General features: G+C 37.1%; 1 protein-coding gene across 2 annotated transcripts; it reads right to left on the bottom strand.

The window, feature by feature from the left end:
* Positions 1-2,802: 2,802 nt before the first annotated feature.
* On the bottom strand, positions 2,803-5,972 carry LOC122000966. Of its 2 annotated transcripts, none has more exons than XM_042555487.1 (4): positions 5,728-5,972; positions 3,967-4,499; positions 3,208-3,487; positions 2,803-3,124 (listed from the first exon to the last, which is right to left on the bottom strand). In XM_042555487.1, the coding sequence occupies exons 1-3, from the start codon at positions 5,846-5,848 to the stop codon at positions 3,215-3,217; spliced, it is 927 nt and encodes a 308-aa protein (XP_042411421.1). In that variant the 5' UTR covers positions 5,849-5,972; the 3' UTR covers positions 2,803-3,124; positions 3,208-3,214. The 2 variants fall into 2 exon arrangements, with proteins under 2 accessions (XP_042411421.1, XP_042411422.1); XM_042555488.1 differs by having other exon boundaries at positions 5,506-5,968.
* Positions 5,973-15,227: the final 9,255 nt, after the last annotated feature.

Raw genomic sequence — 15,227 nt, 5'->3', positions numbered from 1 at the left:
CATGATACTTTATTTATGAGATTCTTTAGTTATCTTATGTTTTTAATTATCACTCATAATACTTCTATGCCCGGCCGACACACTATGCGTATGACTTAGAAGTTCAATTTAATTTGTGATCTTCCTTAAACATATATCCGACATAAGAATAACTTTTCTTTGGGCCAATCACACTTAGCATAGGCATACATCCCTCTACGCTAATACTCCTAGTCTCCCCAATAGTTCTCATTTTGGCGATAGTATAGGTTCGACTGAGTAGAAAGAGCAAACAAGAATACAGGAAAAATTGGTTGAAAACTGAGGTAAATTCAATTATCAATCGATTAGTATCATATATCAATCCATTGATACCCTTCTTAATCGATGAACAATAGATGGGAATCGAACGTTAATTGATTGTCCACCATTGACAATCGATTAGTACATAGCAATCAATTCCCTGATCAATTTCGAAGGCCATTGTTCGTGAGTTCATCCACTATAATAGATTGACAAACGTCAATTGATCCGTTAATCGATTCAGAAACCCTTTGTGGACAACCCAAATTCAGTAATTGATTGACCAATCGATTGATGAACATCAATCGATCAGTCAATCAATTCTGAGACCTTCTGTTTGCAATTCTAGGCATCCTAATTGATTGACCCTTATGCTAGTCGATTGGTAAACACCAATCAATCAACTAATCGATCTAAGAGCTCCCTGTTTGGTGTTCTGAGTATCCCAATCGATTGACCCTTACGCTAATCGATTGCTAAATACCAATCGATCAGCTAATCGATCCGGGAACCCTTTGTTTGCAAATTCATGATTACTAATCAATTGGGAGCCTTCTCCAATCGTGATTTTTAGCCAAAAAAAGTCCTAAAATCATGTCGTCAATCGTATTTTTTTACAGATAATGCAAAAAAAAAAAAAAACTCGATTTATAGGTTAAATCCTAACATATCTATGATACATTCAATGAATACACATCAATTTCACTCAGCCATATGCAATCAAATGTAAAAAATCGATGTATATATGCCAAAACATGGAAAAATTTAAAAACTGACAATAAGTTAATCCTTAACTCTGATACAGATTATAAGGATTATGATACATCAATAATGAACTAAAGAATACATCTATAACAAGATCTAGTTATCATCAATTTTTAAAGCAATATAGAAAATCAAAATAATAGCTAGCGTATAGTTAACCTAAATCCATCGCTAAGGACTATTGTTTCTTACTTGTTATCAAAGATCCTGCGAACATAACAGAAGTCTTCCACATGATTGAGCCAGCAACCAAGGGTTCATCTCAATGGGGGAGAAGAATCAAGACGAAGAGAGCACCAATCAACATATAATTGAATCAGTCTCTTCCTTTATATACCCGACACAACCTATAGAGAATATCCACCAAAAGTGCATCCCTCATTAACAATCCATTAATGTTAATAAACCAAGTTATTAAATATATACATTGAATCCATATCTATTTAATCCAAACTCCCTTTATATGTAATCAAATATTAGATCACTTAATATTGAGATTTAGTTTCCTTAATATAATTAGTTGGGTGTATTAATCATGTAAATCTATCTTATGAAGATTAAACCCATCTATATAAACTTAATTGGATTTAGTCTATCCATATAGACTTAATCCTATAAGGATCTCTCCGTATGGCACTTCCCCACATCGAGCAGTAGCTAGCAGTTGCTCCGTGAAAGCCCAAGAAGATAATTTGTTTCTTTTCCTTGATGGAAATCGATGAAAAGTGACTTTCTTTTAGCAATAGGCGGGGTAACACATTTTCTGTTCTTCCCCCTTGTCAGTTTGTGTTCATGGCAGCAGGCCTTGAGTACGCCAGGGCAGCTAGCTTGACTGCTCTAACTCTTATTTGTTATTTACTTCTGTGATAATTCTGCATGACTGCAATTATTCTTTGGCTTTGATAACATGTAAGATGTTGGACAATGTGATTGTATCTTTTTACAATAAACAGTCTGATTGTATAACTGCTGGACTCACTGCATGCGTGCTATGTTAGAGTTTATGAAATATATACAGAATTTGATTGCTTAGTGATATGTAAATCATTGCAAAATGTTGGAGCTTTACACATATTGATACATATGCATCACATGGACTGTTTTAGAAAGCATGTTCGGACTGTTTTAGAAAGCATGTTCATCGTTAGCTAAAGATTTATTTTATATTTTTTTTTCTTTCAAAAGGTTATTATCTAGAATGGCAATAATTCAGTGTGGAACGCTGCTAGCTTTGCAATGATTATCTAACACTGTAGACTACTTTCTTTTAACTTTGAATAACTTGGCAACAAAAAGTAAAATTGCTATTCAGAAACTTCCATGATACGAATGAAAAGGGCAGGCCTTTTCAGGTTTTAAAAATTCCACCTTGTGTTTCTTCGCTTGCTATGCGTGCCAATAGAGAGAATACGTTGCTAGGAACTTGTTCAGCATGTACCTCATGACAACAGCAGTTGGACAGCAATATTCAAACCTACCTCGAGTGGTATGAGATATTTCATATAGACTTCATCTTCCAATTACCCAGTAAGAATACGTTTTCAATATTTCACATATACAATTTCCATTCAAGGTAATCCCGAAGAACAGAGTTCTAATGCACATTATTTTAGCAACTGCAGCAAAAGATCTATCATAGTCAATGAGTTAAAATATATCTTTCAACGGTCTATTTTTAGACTGACAAACTTAATATCAGATAAGTTGTATATATAAAGCAACCTACGAACCAGTGATCCATGAGAAGAACATCGAAACAAGCAGAAATGACAGTCATATCTTTCAACGGTCTATCAAAATGACAGTCATAGGATTTTCGGCTTGACTCCACCAAATAGAACATCGAAACAAGCAGAAATTTATCAGCTTATTTATATACAAAGATTAGGAACAACTTATCAAGATCAAGAGCGATCAAGTAACCTCAGTTACAGATGATATATTGACTTTTGCAAGCGCCTGCACCAAGAAGCTGCCTCCACACTTTGAATCTTGGTTGGTGACTGTATACTCAACACCTTCAGTGCTGGATTTGCCATAGTCATTCAACAAGCCAGCCATCCTAGTAGACTGCAATCTGTTAAAAAACAAATTCTTACTCTTCCGAATGGAATTGAATTATGCATGGTATGTGATTATAAAATTTAAACAAAAATAAACCTAGCATTTAAGGATTCAGTCTTATTGTTGATAATATCCTTTTTGCAGTTCTTCTATCAGTGTTATTTGCCCGTGCTGATTTTGCCTTGTGCTTGTGCTTGTTATTATAGTTTTTCCTTGCTTTGGGAAGTTGATGGTGATTATTCTTCACAGTGTAAGACAGCAAGGTGCATGGTGGATCATAAACATCAAGAGCCCATTTCACATGTAACTTGAGATCTGATGGTGAACCGTGCTGTACACGGCTTCCCTTCATGGCAGAAATGAGCTTTGGGGGCACCTGAAGAATAGAAGACCAGTAAATACATAAATACATTAAGGTTTGCAAACGTGAACGTGTATCAATATATGGGACAAACCCATGATAGTAATTATAATTCAATGAACAAGTTCGCATTCGAAAATTGACTAGCAAAATCATTTTGCAGACATGAAATTTGCTGTATTTATGTTTATACAAAGTGCAATTCTATCTTTTGAAATAAACCAACTAAGGAAGTTTAATCCATATGAAAAATTATGATGAGCTTATCTTCTTAATAAACTCTCTTCCTAATAGGCAAGAAAAAATTACAGATTTGGAATAAAAAATAGAATTATCAAATATTTTTACCTTTACCAACTAGATTGCATATCCAAATAGTGAATTGATGGCTAGAATGTGATACTCGAAATTAGAAAGTTGGATGGTCTTTCACAAGTAAATTTTCAGTATAAATCCCAAGTATTTAGACATAATTTGGAGAATCAGGAACTCACGGGAAGAGACATTGATCGTGCGTATGTAGGATTAGCCTTTGTGGGGGAACACTGATTTGAAAATTCTGTGCTTAGTAAGCTACAAGTATCACCTATGTAAAGGTCACTGACATCTGCCACCAGTGTTGAAGGAAATGTTGTAGATTTGGCCAAGGCTTTGGGTTTCCAGTCAGCAGGAAGACATAAGTTTTCATGAGTTTCTGTCTTCTTGGGTTCAAGTATTTTCTCATCTGAAGTAATACCATCAATAGATAACTGTCCTTGAAGATCATTAATAGACAGAATCAAACCATGAGAGCCATCAACTCCATGTATAGTGATCATGTTCTCACTACAGATAGAAGGAACATTTGGAATCCACATGTTTGTGACCCCAGTACTCTGATTATTATTCAAACAAGCACAAACTTTCACGGTTGCATGGGATTTCTCACAGCTGACACAGTAGTCATGCAAATCACCAATAGCATATTCAGGAAGTGTATCTAAACAAGAGAAACTTCCCATGCAGCTGCTAGTGTACAAAGGAAGATCTGCCAAGTCATAAGGGATTCACAATTGGTTAGACATGATGGTACTGCAACAGAAGCTCCTGTTCAAGACTGATGATGCACTTTATCATCAATTACATAGTTTAAAAATAATAAAAATATGCATACTTGTAATCAGAAGGCATTGAAGCTACTGCATGCATTTCTTTTACACAATCTTAGACAATAACAAGAATCTTGCAACACTAATGCTCTAAGGAGAATATATAAACATTTAATAAAATAAACAAATGTGCCATGTGTGTCAGCTATTTTTCTAATAGAAAACAGTAACAACATATCTAGCAAAAAAAAAAACAAAAACATCAGCACGTTTATATTTATACATCAAACAATTGCACAGATCAAAGCATACTTAATTAAGAAAATGCAAAACGATGCAAGGTAATTCCCCTGAAACGCTTCTGCATAGGTAGATTTGTTATCTAAATTGGATAAAAAAAAACACTTCATATTGGAAGAACAAAGAAAAAAAACAAACTACTTGATAATAACATGCAGTTTACCTTTCATCATCTAAAATGCTAAACCTGTGTCATGGAACAGATTATAATCCTATAGTTTTCTACTTTTTTGTACAATGAGCAATCCAATACTGATCTTTTAACAAAAAAAAAAAAAAAATGGTAACCGTGAAATAATGCATATCCATGATTCCAATATGCATGGTTTCTTTTGGACGCTGCAACCAACTCTCCTTGCATAATGTCATCGTTTTTTTTTCTGACTCAAAAGCAAAACACACGTAATAGATTTTGTTGATAAAAGTATAAGAACCGTCTAAACAACCAACTACAATTAAACGACAAAATGGTATACATCACGAAAGGCCTAAAATTTAACTACAGGAAGAAGCCTTCTGATAGTATAAGTTAAACGATAGCAGGGAGTGAAGTAGATAGATCACGAAAAGAAAGAAAGCAAACAACTACAAAGACGGTATCTTTCTCAGAGACAAGTAGAAAACAAGACAGATATCATCAGTTACCTCAGTCCGAAGAGACGATGGACCGTCTAAGACAAATCCCCAAGACAGAAGCCGGCGACGAAAACCAACACAGGCAAAAAAAAAAAAAAAACGCAGAATATCTGAGGAGTCTCTTAGGTCAAAAAGAAAAGGAAAGGACCGTGAACGACTGGAAAAGAGAAGGAGAAGGACATCCAATAACTCGCAACGCCGAGACCCGATCGTCCTATTGAGTCAAATTACCCCGCCGACTCCATTTCTCGAGTCGTTTGAGGCGATGGGAGCAAGAAGCACCGTTGAACGAAGTCATCGATGGGATCATGACGGCGCGTCGAGGGAGGCGCCCTCCGACCACCGAAGGCATGATCGATGCACGCGGAGGTGAGGCCTAGACCTTGATATTTTTTCCGATAAACCCGATTAAATTAGCCTATCCGGCGGGGAAACGGAGAAGAAAAAGATCAAGCTTGAGTGTAAAGCCAAAGGTTACGGATCAAAAGATCTCTACTGGGCATTTTGACCGGGAATAGAACACTGTTTTTTACTAGAGAAAATAAATTTTAAAAAAATCTTAGTTTGTATTCTGCGAAAGTAATTTATATGAGAGGTGCTTTTCTGCTGGCGATTTGATCGAAATATTGTATTGAATTGTAATTAATTCAACTCGATTTCGGTTTGGAAGTATTTTTAACTATAAATTGAAATTTTCAATTATTTAATTTCAATTTAATCATTATTTGGATAGTAAGAATAAATTCTATCAATTAATAATTTGTATTTGTTTAAAAATAAATTTAAAAGAGTTGGCATAAGAGATAGTATTACTTGTGAGAATATTTTATACGATAAACATAATACTTTCAAAGAATATGCATCATTTATTCGATTGAATCAATCGAATTATACATAGAGAATATGTTTTGTTATCTTCATCCATTTACGATAACTCATGAGGCCCTTATGCTAATTGCTTTTTTTAAAAATCATTTCATTTAGTCTAAATCATAAATCTTAAAACTAAAGGTGGAAAAAAAATAATTTTAATGATTCTATATTGGGCAACCATAGAGGGGAAAAAAAATATAAAAATTCAATATATTTATGTACACAAATATACTGAATCATATCAATATTATTAGTATACTAAAAATTTTACCATATAATATTATATCGAATCTTTCGATATTAGTATAAGATTTAGTATCGATATATCACATATACCGTATTGATACTAAAATATTAATATAAACGGTATGGAATTCATACTGATCCTGTCTGAAAATCGTGAAGAATGCTAACTGGATATGACTTCTGGGTTGACCGCGTGTAAAATCCGCTCTACTCTACAATACAAGAAACATCAGTGTCGAGCCAGGGAAGGGGTCCCCGGCGTTGACCCTCCGACGCTCAAGTTAGTCACTGGAAAGATGGAAAAAAAAAACAAAGCAACTGCAAGCACAGGCTTGAATAGTGAATAACGCTTACCTCCGCCGATGCATAGACCCCCTTTATATAGTGCCCTAATGGGCAATGCGCACGCTCTCCAAGGCACGAGCACGTTTTTCCAACCATCCCATAAAAGGATGTCAAAAAAGTGTCTTTGATATCATACCTTAACAAGACATGCAAATCTATGATGAGACAGTGGAAGCTTCCGCAGTACGTGTCACGCCCCAGTAGTCCTGCCAGAAGAAATTTCGGCAGCATCTCCCCTGTACGGGGTGACAATATAAATCCAGATATACATATATCCATACCTCGGCCCACACTGCCGGAACAATACAATACAAATAATAAACAAGCCACACAGTTTATATAAACATTCCACACAGTTCAATATAATCAATCCACGCAGTTTAATATACAGCCTCTGGCTGACAACAAAATTTATAAAAAGGAAAGACAATCTAGAAATCATTGTAGATATATGTAAACTCCTACTCCACTATAACGAAGAAAACACAATCAACGAAATAATGGAAATACCGCAACGGAAAACATAAGAAGCAAACCCAAAGAGTTCAACATAAAGTCCTCAATACAAGAACCCACATCACCGGTATATAACGACATAGAATGAATATAAAACATCTACAACCGGAAATCGTTGTAACAATGGGGGGCTAGCGACTGAAATCTCCCGACGGCCTCAACCTGAAAAGTAGTAATGTAATAGTGTGAGTCCAAAGAACTCAACAAGTAACCAATAAATATGTACATTAACATATAACTATCAGCAATAACCTATAGTACAGTCTCCTAATAGTATAACAGGTATGCATAGCTGAATAAACTGTAGTAACTAACAATAAGCATGTAATACAGTCTACAGCAAGAATAATAAGAAATGCATAACTGAAATAAACCGTACTCACTTGCGAGGCTTGAGCAAATGACTGTGAACATACACAGATAAAAATAGTCAGAGCAAAAAAGCATGTATCATGTATGCATGTCGATCATATGCAGTCACCAAAATGCATCATCCAATATACAACAATCACAATAAAATGCAATCTATACATATAATACAATATAACATGGTCACCCCTGAAGCTAGTCAGCCATCTCACACGCGATGGTGAGACCGAGTGGGTAGGGCTGTGACACCGTGCACTCTGCCATCACTACCCCTGAAAAGTGACCGAGTGGACGGGATGATATCGGAGTACACCTATCCTCCTACCTCAAACATAGTGAGGGAGCGCAATGCTCTCATCTCCCGGTACGTGATGACGGGGAGGGATCCCTGCCTACTACCATGCTACAGTCGCACTACCCATGAGCGGACCATTGGAGCACTACAGAGCAACTGCCATACACACCCTGGGTGTTGTGCCACTACCCATGCAGTGGTCACGTTGTGTGTAGGCCCATGTAGTCGGCCGACGAGCTCAACAATAATGGAGTCATCAATCGCCCAGTATGCAATTATGCGGGATGGTGCATGATGCTATAGTATGTCATACCTGAACATAACCTCCTCCATATATGTGTGTGCCAAAAAGGTAAACACATATATATAACCATGATATAAGCAGCATATATCCAAGAACATCACATATAACAATGATATAAGTATCATGAATCTAAGGACACGTATCAAACATGTAAAGCAACTATTCCAGTATAGTGAAGCACTATAAATACATCTATCTTAATAAACACAGATACGCATGGCAAGAAATAAAAGTATACCAGACTAATGTATAGCAAATAACAGTAGAAGCATGTATCAAGTATCATCTAAGCTAAAACCGGTGAAGTGCTTAATCTACCAATTACTACTAGTTAAATGTAAACTACATATATCATAAGACAATATCGAAAAGATAAGTCAAAGGGTACTCGCCTCAAATAGAAGGTACTATCAAGCAATCCAAAGTCGAGACGCCCGTCTCAAATCAGAGTCCTGCGTCAAATAATATATATATTTTATTTAGCTAAATCCATATGAATAGCCAAATAAAATCCCTAGAACTAAATTAGGGCAAAACCCTAATCAACTCAACCTCATTCTACCTAATTAAATCTAACGGTTAATTAGGGTTAGTTACCTAATCCCTAATCACCAATTAGATTAGAAATCTAAACTTAAATTAAATCCAATAGTTGACTAGGGTTAATTGCCTTAACCCTAATCATTCCATTAGATTAAATCTAAGCAAATAAATCTAATCACAATCAACAACTAATCATACCTAAATCAACACATAAACCTAATTCATCTAGTAATCCAATCCACCCCTAATCCAATATATAAACCTAATTACATCATGTATCAAAATCCCTACACATACCTCGATTCTCAGCCCCTATTGATTGCTGGATCAAGGGATGTTGCTGGAAATCACCTCACGATCACACTTCCAGCACCACAGCAACTGAATCTCACTGCTCTGATCGAGCTACTGTCCACCAACCAAATACCCTAGTACACAGAACCTCACCTCCTTGAATTCTTCCCTTCCGTTCGGTTCATGGTGGAACCAAGAAATAGAGATCACAAATCCAAAACAGCACGTAGCAATTATACCCTAATAGCTCACTGATGGAAACAACTAGGGATGCTTACCGTGTGCAGAATGGAAACTAGAACCCACGACAGTAGACCCAAGTTGGCGATGAAGAGGAAAGGTCGAGGCTAGGCCTAAGACCCCCTTCTTGATTGAAGATCTGCTCACACGAAGCAGTGATCTGAATGCAAAGCCCCGACGGTGAACCTAGGGCACGGTTCGAAGAGAATCAAGAGAAGAAAAAGAATCACCAACTGTGCTAGGGCACGAGTCGGAGGAAATCGAGGGAAAAGGAGGGAAGAAGGACCAAGAATGTCACTTACCCTCGAAGCCCTAAGGCACCTCCACACTGGCGATCGATGAATCTGGATCAATCCAGCGATCTGCAACCCGGAGAATGAAAAACGCCGGCCAAATATGAGATCAATAGGCTTCGATGCCGGCGGAGAAGGATCGCCGGAGCTGGAGCCTTGCTCCCATCGTCGTCGCTCGTCCGCGAGAGAGAACAGAGAAGGAAGAGAGGGGAGATCGGGGAAGGAGAGGGTCGTTCGGCGTTGGGTAGTTTGAGGGAAACGACGATTTGGGAAGAAGAAAATAAGGAAAAAGGAATTATATAAATAAACATTTCCTCACTTAAACGGGTATCCCAAATAGGCTTAATCCGCGTCCGTTAATTAGTCCATTCAAAACCTGTCATATGAGCTCTGAAAAATTCCCAAAAAATTTCTAAAAATTTTAGAAAAATTCTATAAGGCTATTTCTCAAATAACCCTATTTATTTAAATTTTTTGATATCTTACAGTACGATTTGTCTGTTGACCATGCCTTGTGTCAGCAGCACTATCTCCCAGAAGGATACTAAAAGATATGTCAATGATCCCTCTGCTCGATTGAGCGGGGTAGCCGCTTGGCTGGGAACCCCTCCACTCAGTTATCTTCAGCTGCTCTTCCCTACGGTAACTGGGTCCCGTAGACTATCTCCGCCTGACCAGACAATTGCTCCGATTTCGTTCCTCTATCCGTACTAAGTGCCTAACGATCTAACCGTAGCATTCTGCTCGGAGAAACCATCTACTGATCGGACATTACCTACCCCGATCGGTAATTGTAGTTGACCTCCGCTCGACCACTATGGGTGAGCCCGTTGACTCTATGACATTGACGACCTTGACTTTAATCTTCACGTTGACAGCTAACCCCGATTCTGACCCGAATTGGATGGGCCTCTCGTTACCACCGCATCACATACCATACCAAAAATTTAGTATATCAAAAATTTGGTATACCAAATCTTCTATATACTAAAGTTTTTATATTAAAAATTCAAGTACAGCATAGATACAAATTCTTTTATATCAAAATTTACAGAATGATATACAGCATGTTGGTTTAGGGTTCAGTATACTGTACCAAGCCACCCCTAGGTAAAGGTAGTTTTGGAACCATGTACAAAGGGATCTCGGTGGAACACTAATTGCTATGAAAATGAGTATATATGACTTGATGGGTCAAAATGGCCAACAAAATTTCAAAGCATAGATTAATGTTCTTAGGAAGGTTAGGCATCGGAACTTGGTTGCACTTCTTGGATACTGCGATGATGGCTATAAAGACTTTTGATGTATGAATTCATGTCGGGGGTACACTAGGTCAACACTTGTTTAAACGGGATATCAAAAATGAACAACCACTTACTCATAAGCAGCGAATAGCTATAACACCCTAAATTTCCTTGTTCTGAGTTCTAAAAGTGCTTATAAATATTTAGAAATGCTTTAGAAATATTATAGAGATTTTTAGAAATTTTTAAATTGTTTTTATAGAATTTTCGGAGGTCGTTTGGTATTTTTATCAAAAGAAATAAAGTTACGGTAAAAAATTGTTGAGCCGAGGTTTAACCCCGGAACCTCTTAGTAAGCAAAGTCTTAAGAATGTCAAGATGACCAGGTGCCCCAGCAGGGGTGTGATGAAAGAAAAGAGAGCAAAATAATTTTATGCAGAGACAAGTTAATAAATACCCTTAGGTATAAATAAAATAACTTAAATGAAATAAGGGGATTCTCGACCTAATTCCTCCTCTTTCTTTTGTGCGCCGAATTCCTCCTGGGTTTGGGAAAAAACAAAAGAAGCCTAGGGTTTCTTGTGGTGGCCGGCTAGGACAAGTTTCGAGGGAGCTTTTGGTTATTTTCCGACTCATCTCGACGAGATGAACGCGTGGACATAAGCAAAGCGCGAGGATCTCAAGTTTCACCGGAATCCTAGAGAGGTTTCGCGTTAGTAAGTTCAAGATAATACGGTAAGTACTGCTCACCTGCAGTAAGAGGTGTTCTCCGTTACTTTCTCGTCGTAGAAATATTGTATATGCAGATTTCTTCTGTGTTCTATGCATGATTGTGTGTTACCTAGTTGATTTCACTTATAGATGCATATGGGAAAAAAAAATACTCTATCAGTATTTTGGGTTTAAGAAAAGTATAAGAAAGATAAAGAAAAGAAAGAAAAAGGCCAAGGCCTTAAGTAGATCCCAAAGTCAAGACTTTAGGGATTTTGGTACACAAGGTGCTTGTTAAAATGCCAAGGCATTTAAAGAAGAAGTAATTAAGATATTTTACTTTGAAAGGCCAGTACCCGACTTCCAAGGTTGTCGTAAATAAATCCAGGTGACCAATTCCGAGGTCTTGGCCCTGGTAGACCGAGGTCTGCTCTTTTAGGATTGTTGCCTTGAGTTAAACATGTTTTAGTTCCTCTATTAGTACAAAAGTATTACGCATGTTTATCTGTACTATCAGTGTAAGTAATAGTAAAGATTCTGGCATGAAAAGTATTTTAAAAGCATGTTTGCACATTTCGAGATTTTTGTGAGCTAGATAGTACTTACTAAGCCTTGTTGCTTACTAGTTGCATTTCCTCTTACTACAGATAAAGGCAAAGGAAAACAATAGTGAAGGAAGGCGATAAGGGGATGCGTGATGGTGTGTGTGTGATGTCTGGACTATGGAAAGCCTTGGAAATTCGTTGGGAGCATATTAAGATTTCTTTTTAAATTGCTAGTAGAATTTTAGAGATTTTACTTTCTAATTATTGTTAAGAGGATGTCATAAATTGTTAGTTTTACATGGGTCAAGTGTCATCTAGTATTTCTGTTATTAATGATTGAATAGACTAGTTTTGGTGGATGCTTGCTAGATATTATGATTCCATATTTTTCTGAGATGGATGTTTTTGGGCACATAAGATATACTATTTGATACATTGTATGTAGATTAGTTTTAAAGAGTGCCAGAAATTCATTATGATCCTTCGCATGCAATTATAGTTAGAAATGCTTTAACTACTTTAGAATTATGAGTTGAGTGTTGAAATGAATCATTTATGTTCCTTTATGTGTTGCATGTTTCGTAAGAATGCATTAAGAAGCTAGTAGTACTTATGCTACTTAACTGCATGTTATGATGTCGCTCACCGTAAGAACCAAATTAGTGGAAAAGTTCTGCATATAAGTTTAGAAAATTTTATGTACTACTATCATTAGCGTAAGCAACACTAGTTAAGTAAAGTTCATAGATAAGTACCGTTCACCTTAGAAAGCACTAGGAGGGTGGGCCTTTACAATAGCGATTTCTTTGGATATTGCTAAAGTTATTGAGTGCTTGCACAACTTTGCCAAGGAGAGTTTTATTCTCATATATTTGAAACTTTATAATATACTACTAGACAAAGATTTAAAGGCCAAAGTTTCTAATTTTTAGTTAGTAAAACTTGTTACAAATAAAAAAAAAAGTCAATAATAACATGTTTAGCGGGAACTTTTAGATATATTGCAGCTGAATAAGCAAGTAAATGAATTGTTTTACTTTTTAGTTGATATTTTATCTTTCAAATTATAAAACTCTAAATTGGGCCCTTTATTAATATCTCAAATCTTCTGATGGGAATTTTTAACATTGAGGATTTTAAATGCGCCCATATTTTTTTCCTTTAATATTTATGATTTAAATTTCCATTTTCGATCTCTACATTCAAAGTCCTTGAGTTTGTGACTTCATATTTTTGAACTATAAATATACAAATCTAAGTTTTTCCTTTGTTAATTTCTTATACCAAAAAAATTGATATTTTCCATCATATTTTTGACTTCATATTTTCCTTACAAATTTAAGTATTTTAAAAACAATTAGTGTACTAATTTTTTGTATGGTATCAATTTCATATTGTTTATATTAAAATTTAATATAGGTACGGTATGTTGGTACCCCAAGATTATTTTGATGTGATCAAATATATTAGGTTAGGTCCTGTTATGTTTAATCATGTGTCTAAGTGTGTAGGAACTTAGGAGCACAAGATGTCGAGCAAAAGACGCAGCTAGCGAGAAGGACAGCACGGGAGAGAGCTGACGAGCTCAGTGCGTCTAAGGGACGAGGTGCTGTGGAAGAGTACGTGGGCGGACGAGAAGGAGGCATGCGACATTTTTGAGGGACGAGAAGCTGAAGCGGAAGCATGCTCGAGAAGGCCGGAAGTTGGGTTCGGGTGGGTCCTATTCTGAATGGCCGAGATCACCCAAGCAAGAGGAACCGGAGCGGAAGACCCGGATCGAGGCGAGCAAAACAGGAGCAGAAAGCCCAGACTTAGTCCGGGCGCCCGGAATAGGATTTTATCCTGATCGCGTTTGACCACGATCCGTTGCGAAGGGGATAAAGTTTTATTTCCCTCTAGATGCCTAGAACCCTTCTAGGCACCCCGAGCAGGGCTATATAAACAGCCCTGCTCCCAAAGCTAAAGCATAACCACGAATATCCAAACAACACTTGTGCGCTTTTCCTTTTCTGTTTTAGCTTCATGTTGTTGTGTGTTCATTGCTGTAAAGAGGCTTCTTTGCCTGAAAGAGATTTTTTTAGTACGCTTTAACTTCCTTAGATTAACAACCTCCCCGATTGTAACTTCTCGGTGCCTCTTTCTTTTTAATTTCTTTATTATTCTTTTATGCAAGTGTTATATTAAGTTATAAGTTTGAGGAAGGTATTTTTGTTTGCTTTATGCAAGGGATATTTGTTGGTGCAGTTAGCACTAACGGTTTAACTCAGGTTTTGATGAATGACAAAGTAGGTTAAGTTAAGTTTGTTGTGATCTAACACTTTGATTGAGTGTGCAGGAGAAATCCAGCTAAGTCAATGGGCTGACCGGATAGCTGACTCGAAGCCTAGCTAGGTCAACAGACATACCTGATAGCTAGCACAAAGTCCAAATAGGTCAACAGGCTGACTGGATGTCTGACACAAAATTCAACTAGGTCGACAGGCTGACCTGATAGCTGGCACGAAGTTCAGACAGTTTGACGGGCTGACCGGATGTCTGGCAGGTAAGTTAAGGTAAGTCACTGGAGGTGAGTGACTTGGTGAGAACGTGTTCCCCGTTCGAGGGAACAGTAGGCATCGATCCAACTTAGAACCATTTTGGGAATCTAAGTTGAGATCGTAACTAGATTCTGGTCTCGGTGAGATAGAATCTAATTACTACCTTTTTTATTACACTAACACTTTGTTTTGCAGGGTAATATAATTTACATTTATCTCGAACTAACATTTTCTTGCAGGAAATTGAGTTGTTGACAAATGGTGGTCCGGGCACCCGGAACGCAAATTCTATCCCGGCGCAATGTGGAGTGCGTTGATTGGCTAGGCCAACGTCGCGCTCCAGGCGGTCAAAAGGGATTCTAGCGCTCGGAGC

This window comes from Zingiber officinale, chromosome 7A, assembly GCF_018446385.1.
Source record: "Zingiber officinale cultivar Zhangliang chromosome 7A, Zo_v1.1, whole genome shotgun sequence".
Taxonomy (NCBI): Eukaryota; Viridiplantae; Streptophyta; class Magnoliopsida; order Zingiberales; family Zingiberaceae; genus Zingiber; species Zingiber officinale.
The sequence above is the reverse complement of the archived record's forward strand: the minus strand, read 5'-3'. Positions and strand labels throughout refer to the sequence as shown.

Coding starts and splice junctions, on each gene's coding strand:
- LOC122000966 (XM_042555487.1), bottom strand. CDS start 5,848: ATGCCTTCGGTGGTCGGAGGGCGCCTCCCTCGACGCGCCGTCATGATC. Junction 4,500..5,727: donor CGAGAAATGGAGTCGGCGGG/GTAATTTGACTC, acceptor ATGACTTGGCAG/ATCTTCCTTTGTACACTAGC. Junction 3,488..3,966: donor CACGATCAATGTCTCTTCCC/GTGAGTTCCTGA, acceptor TCTATTCTTCAG/GTGCCCCCAAAGCTCATTTC.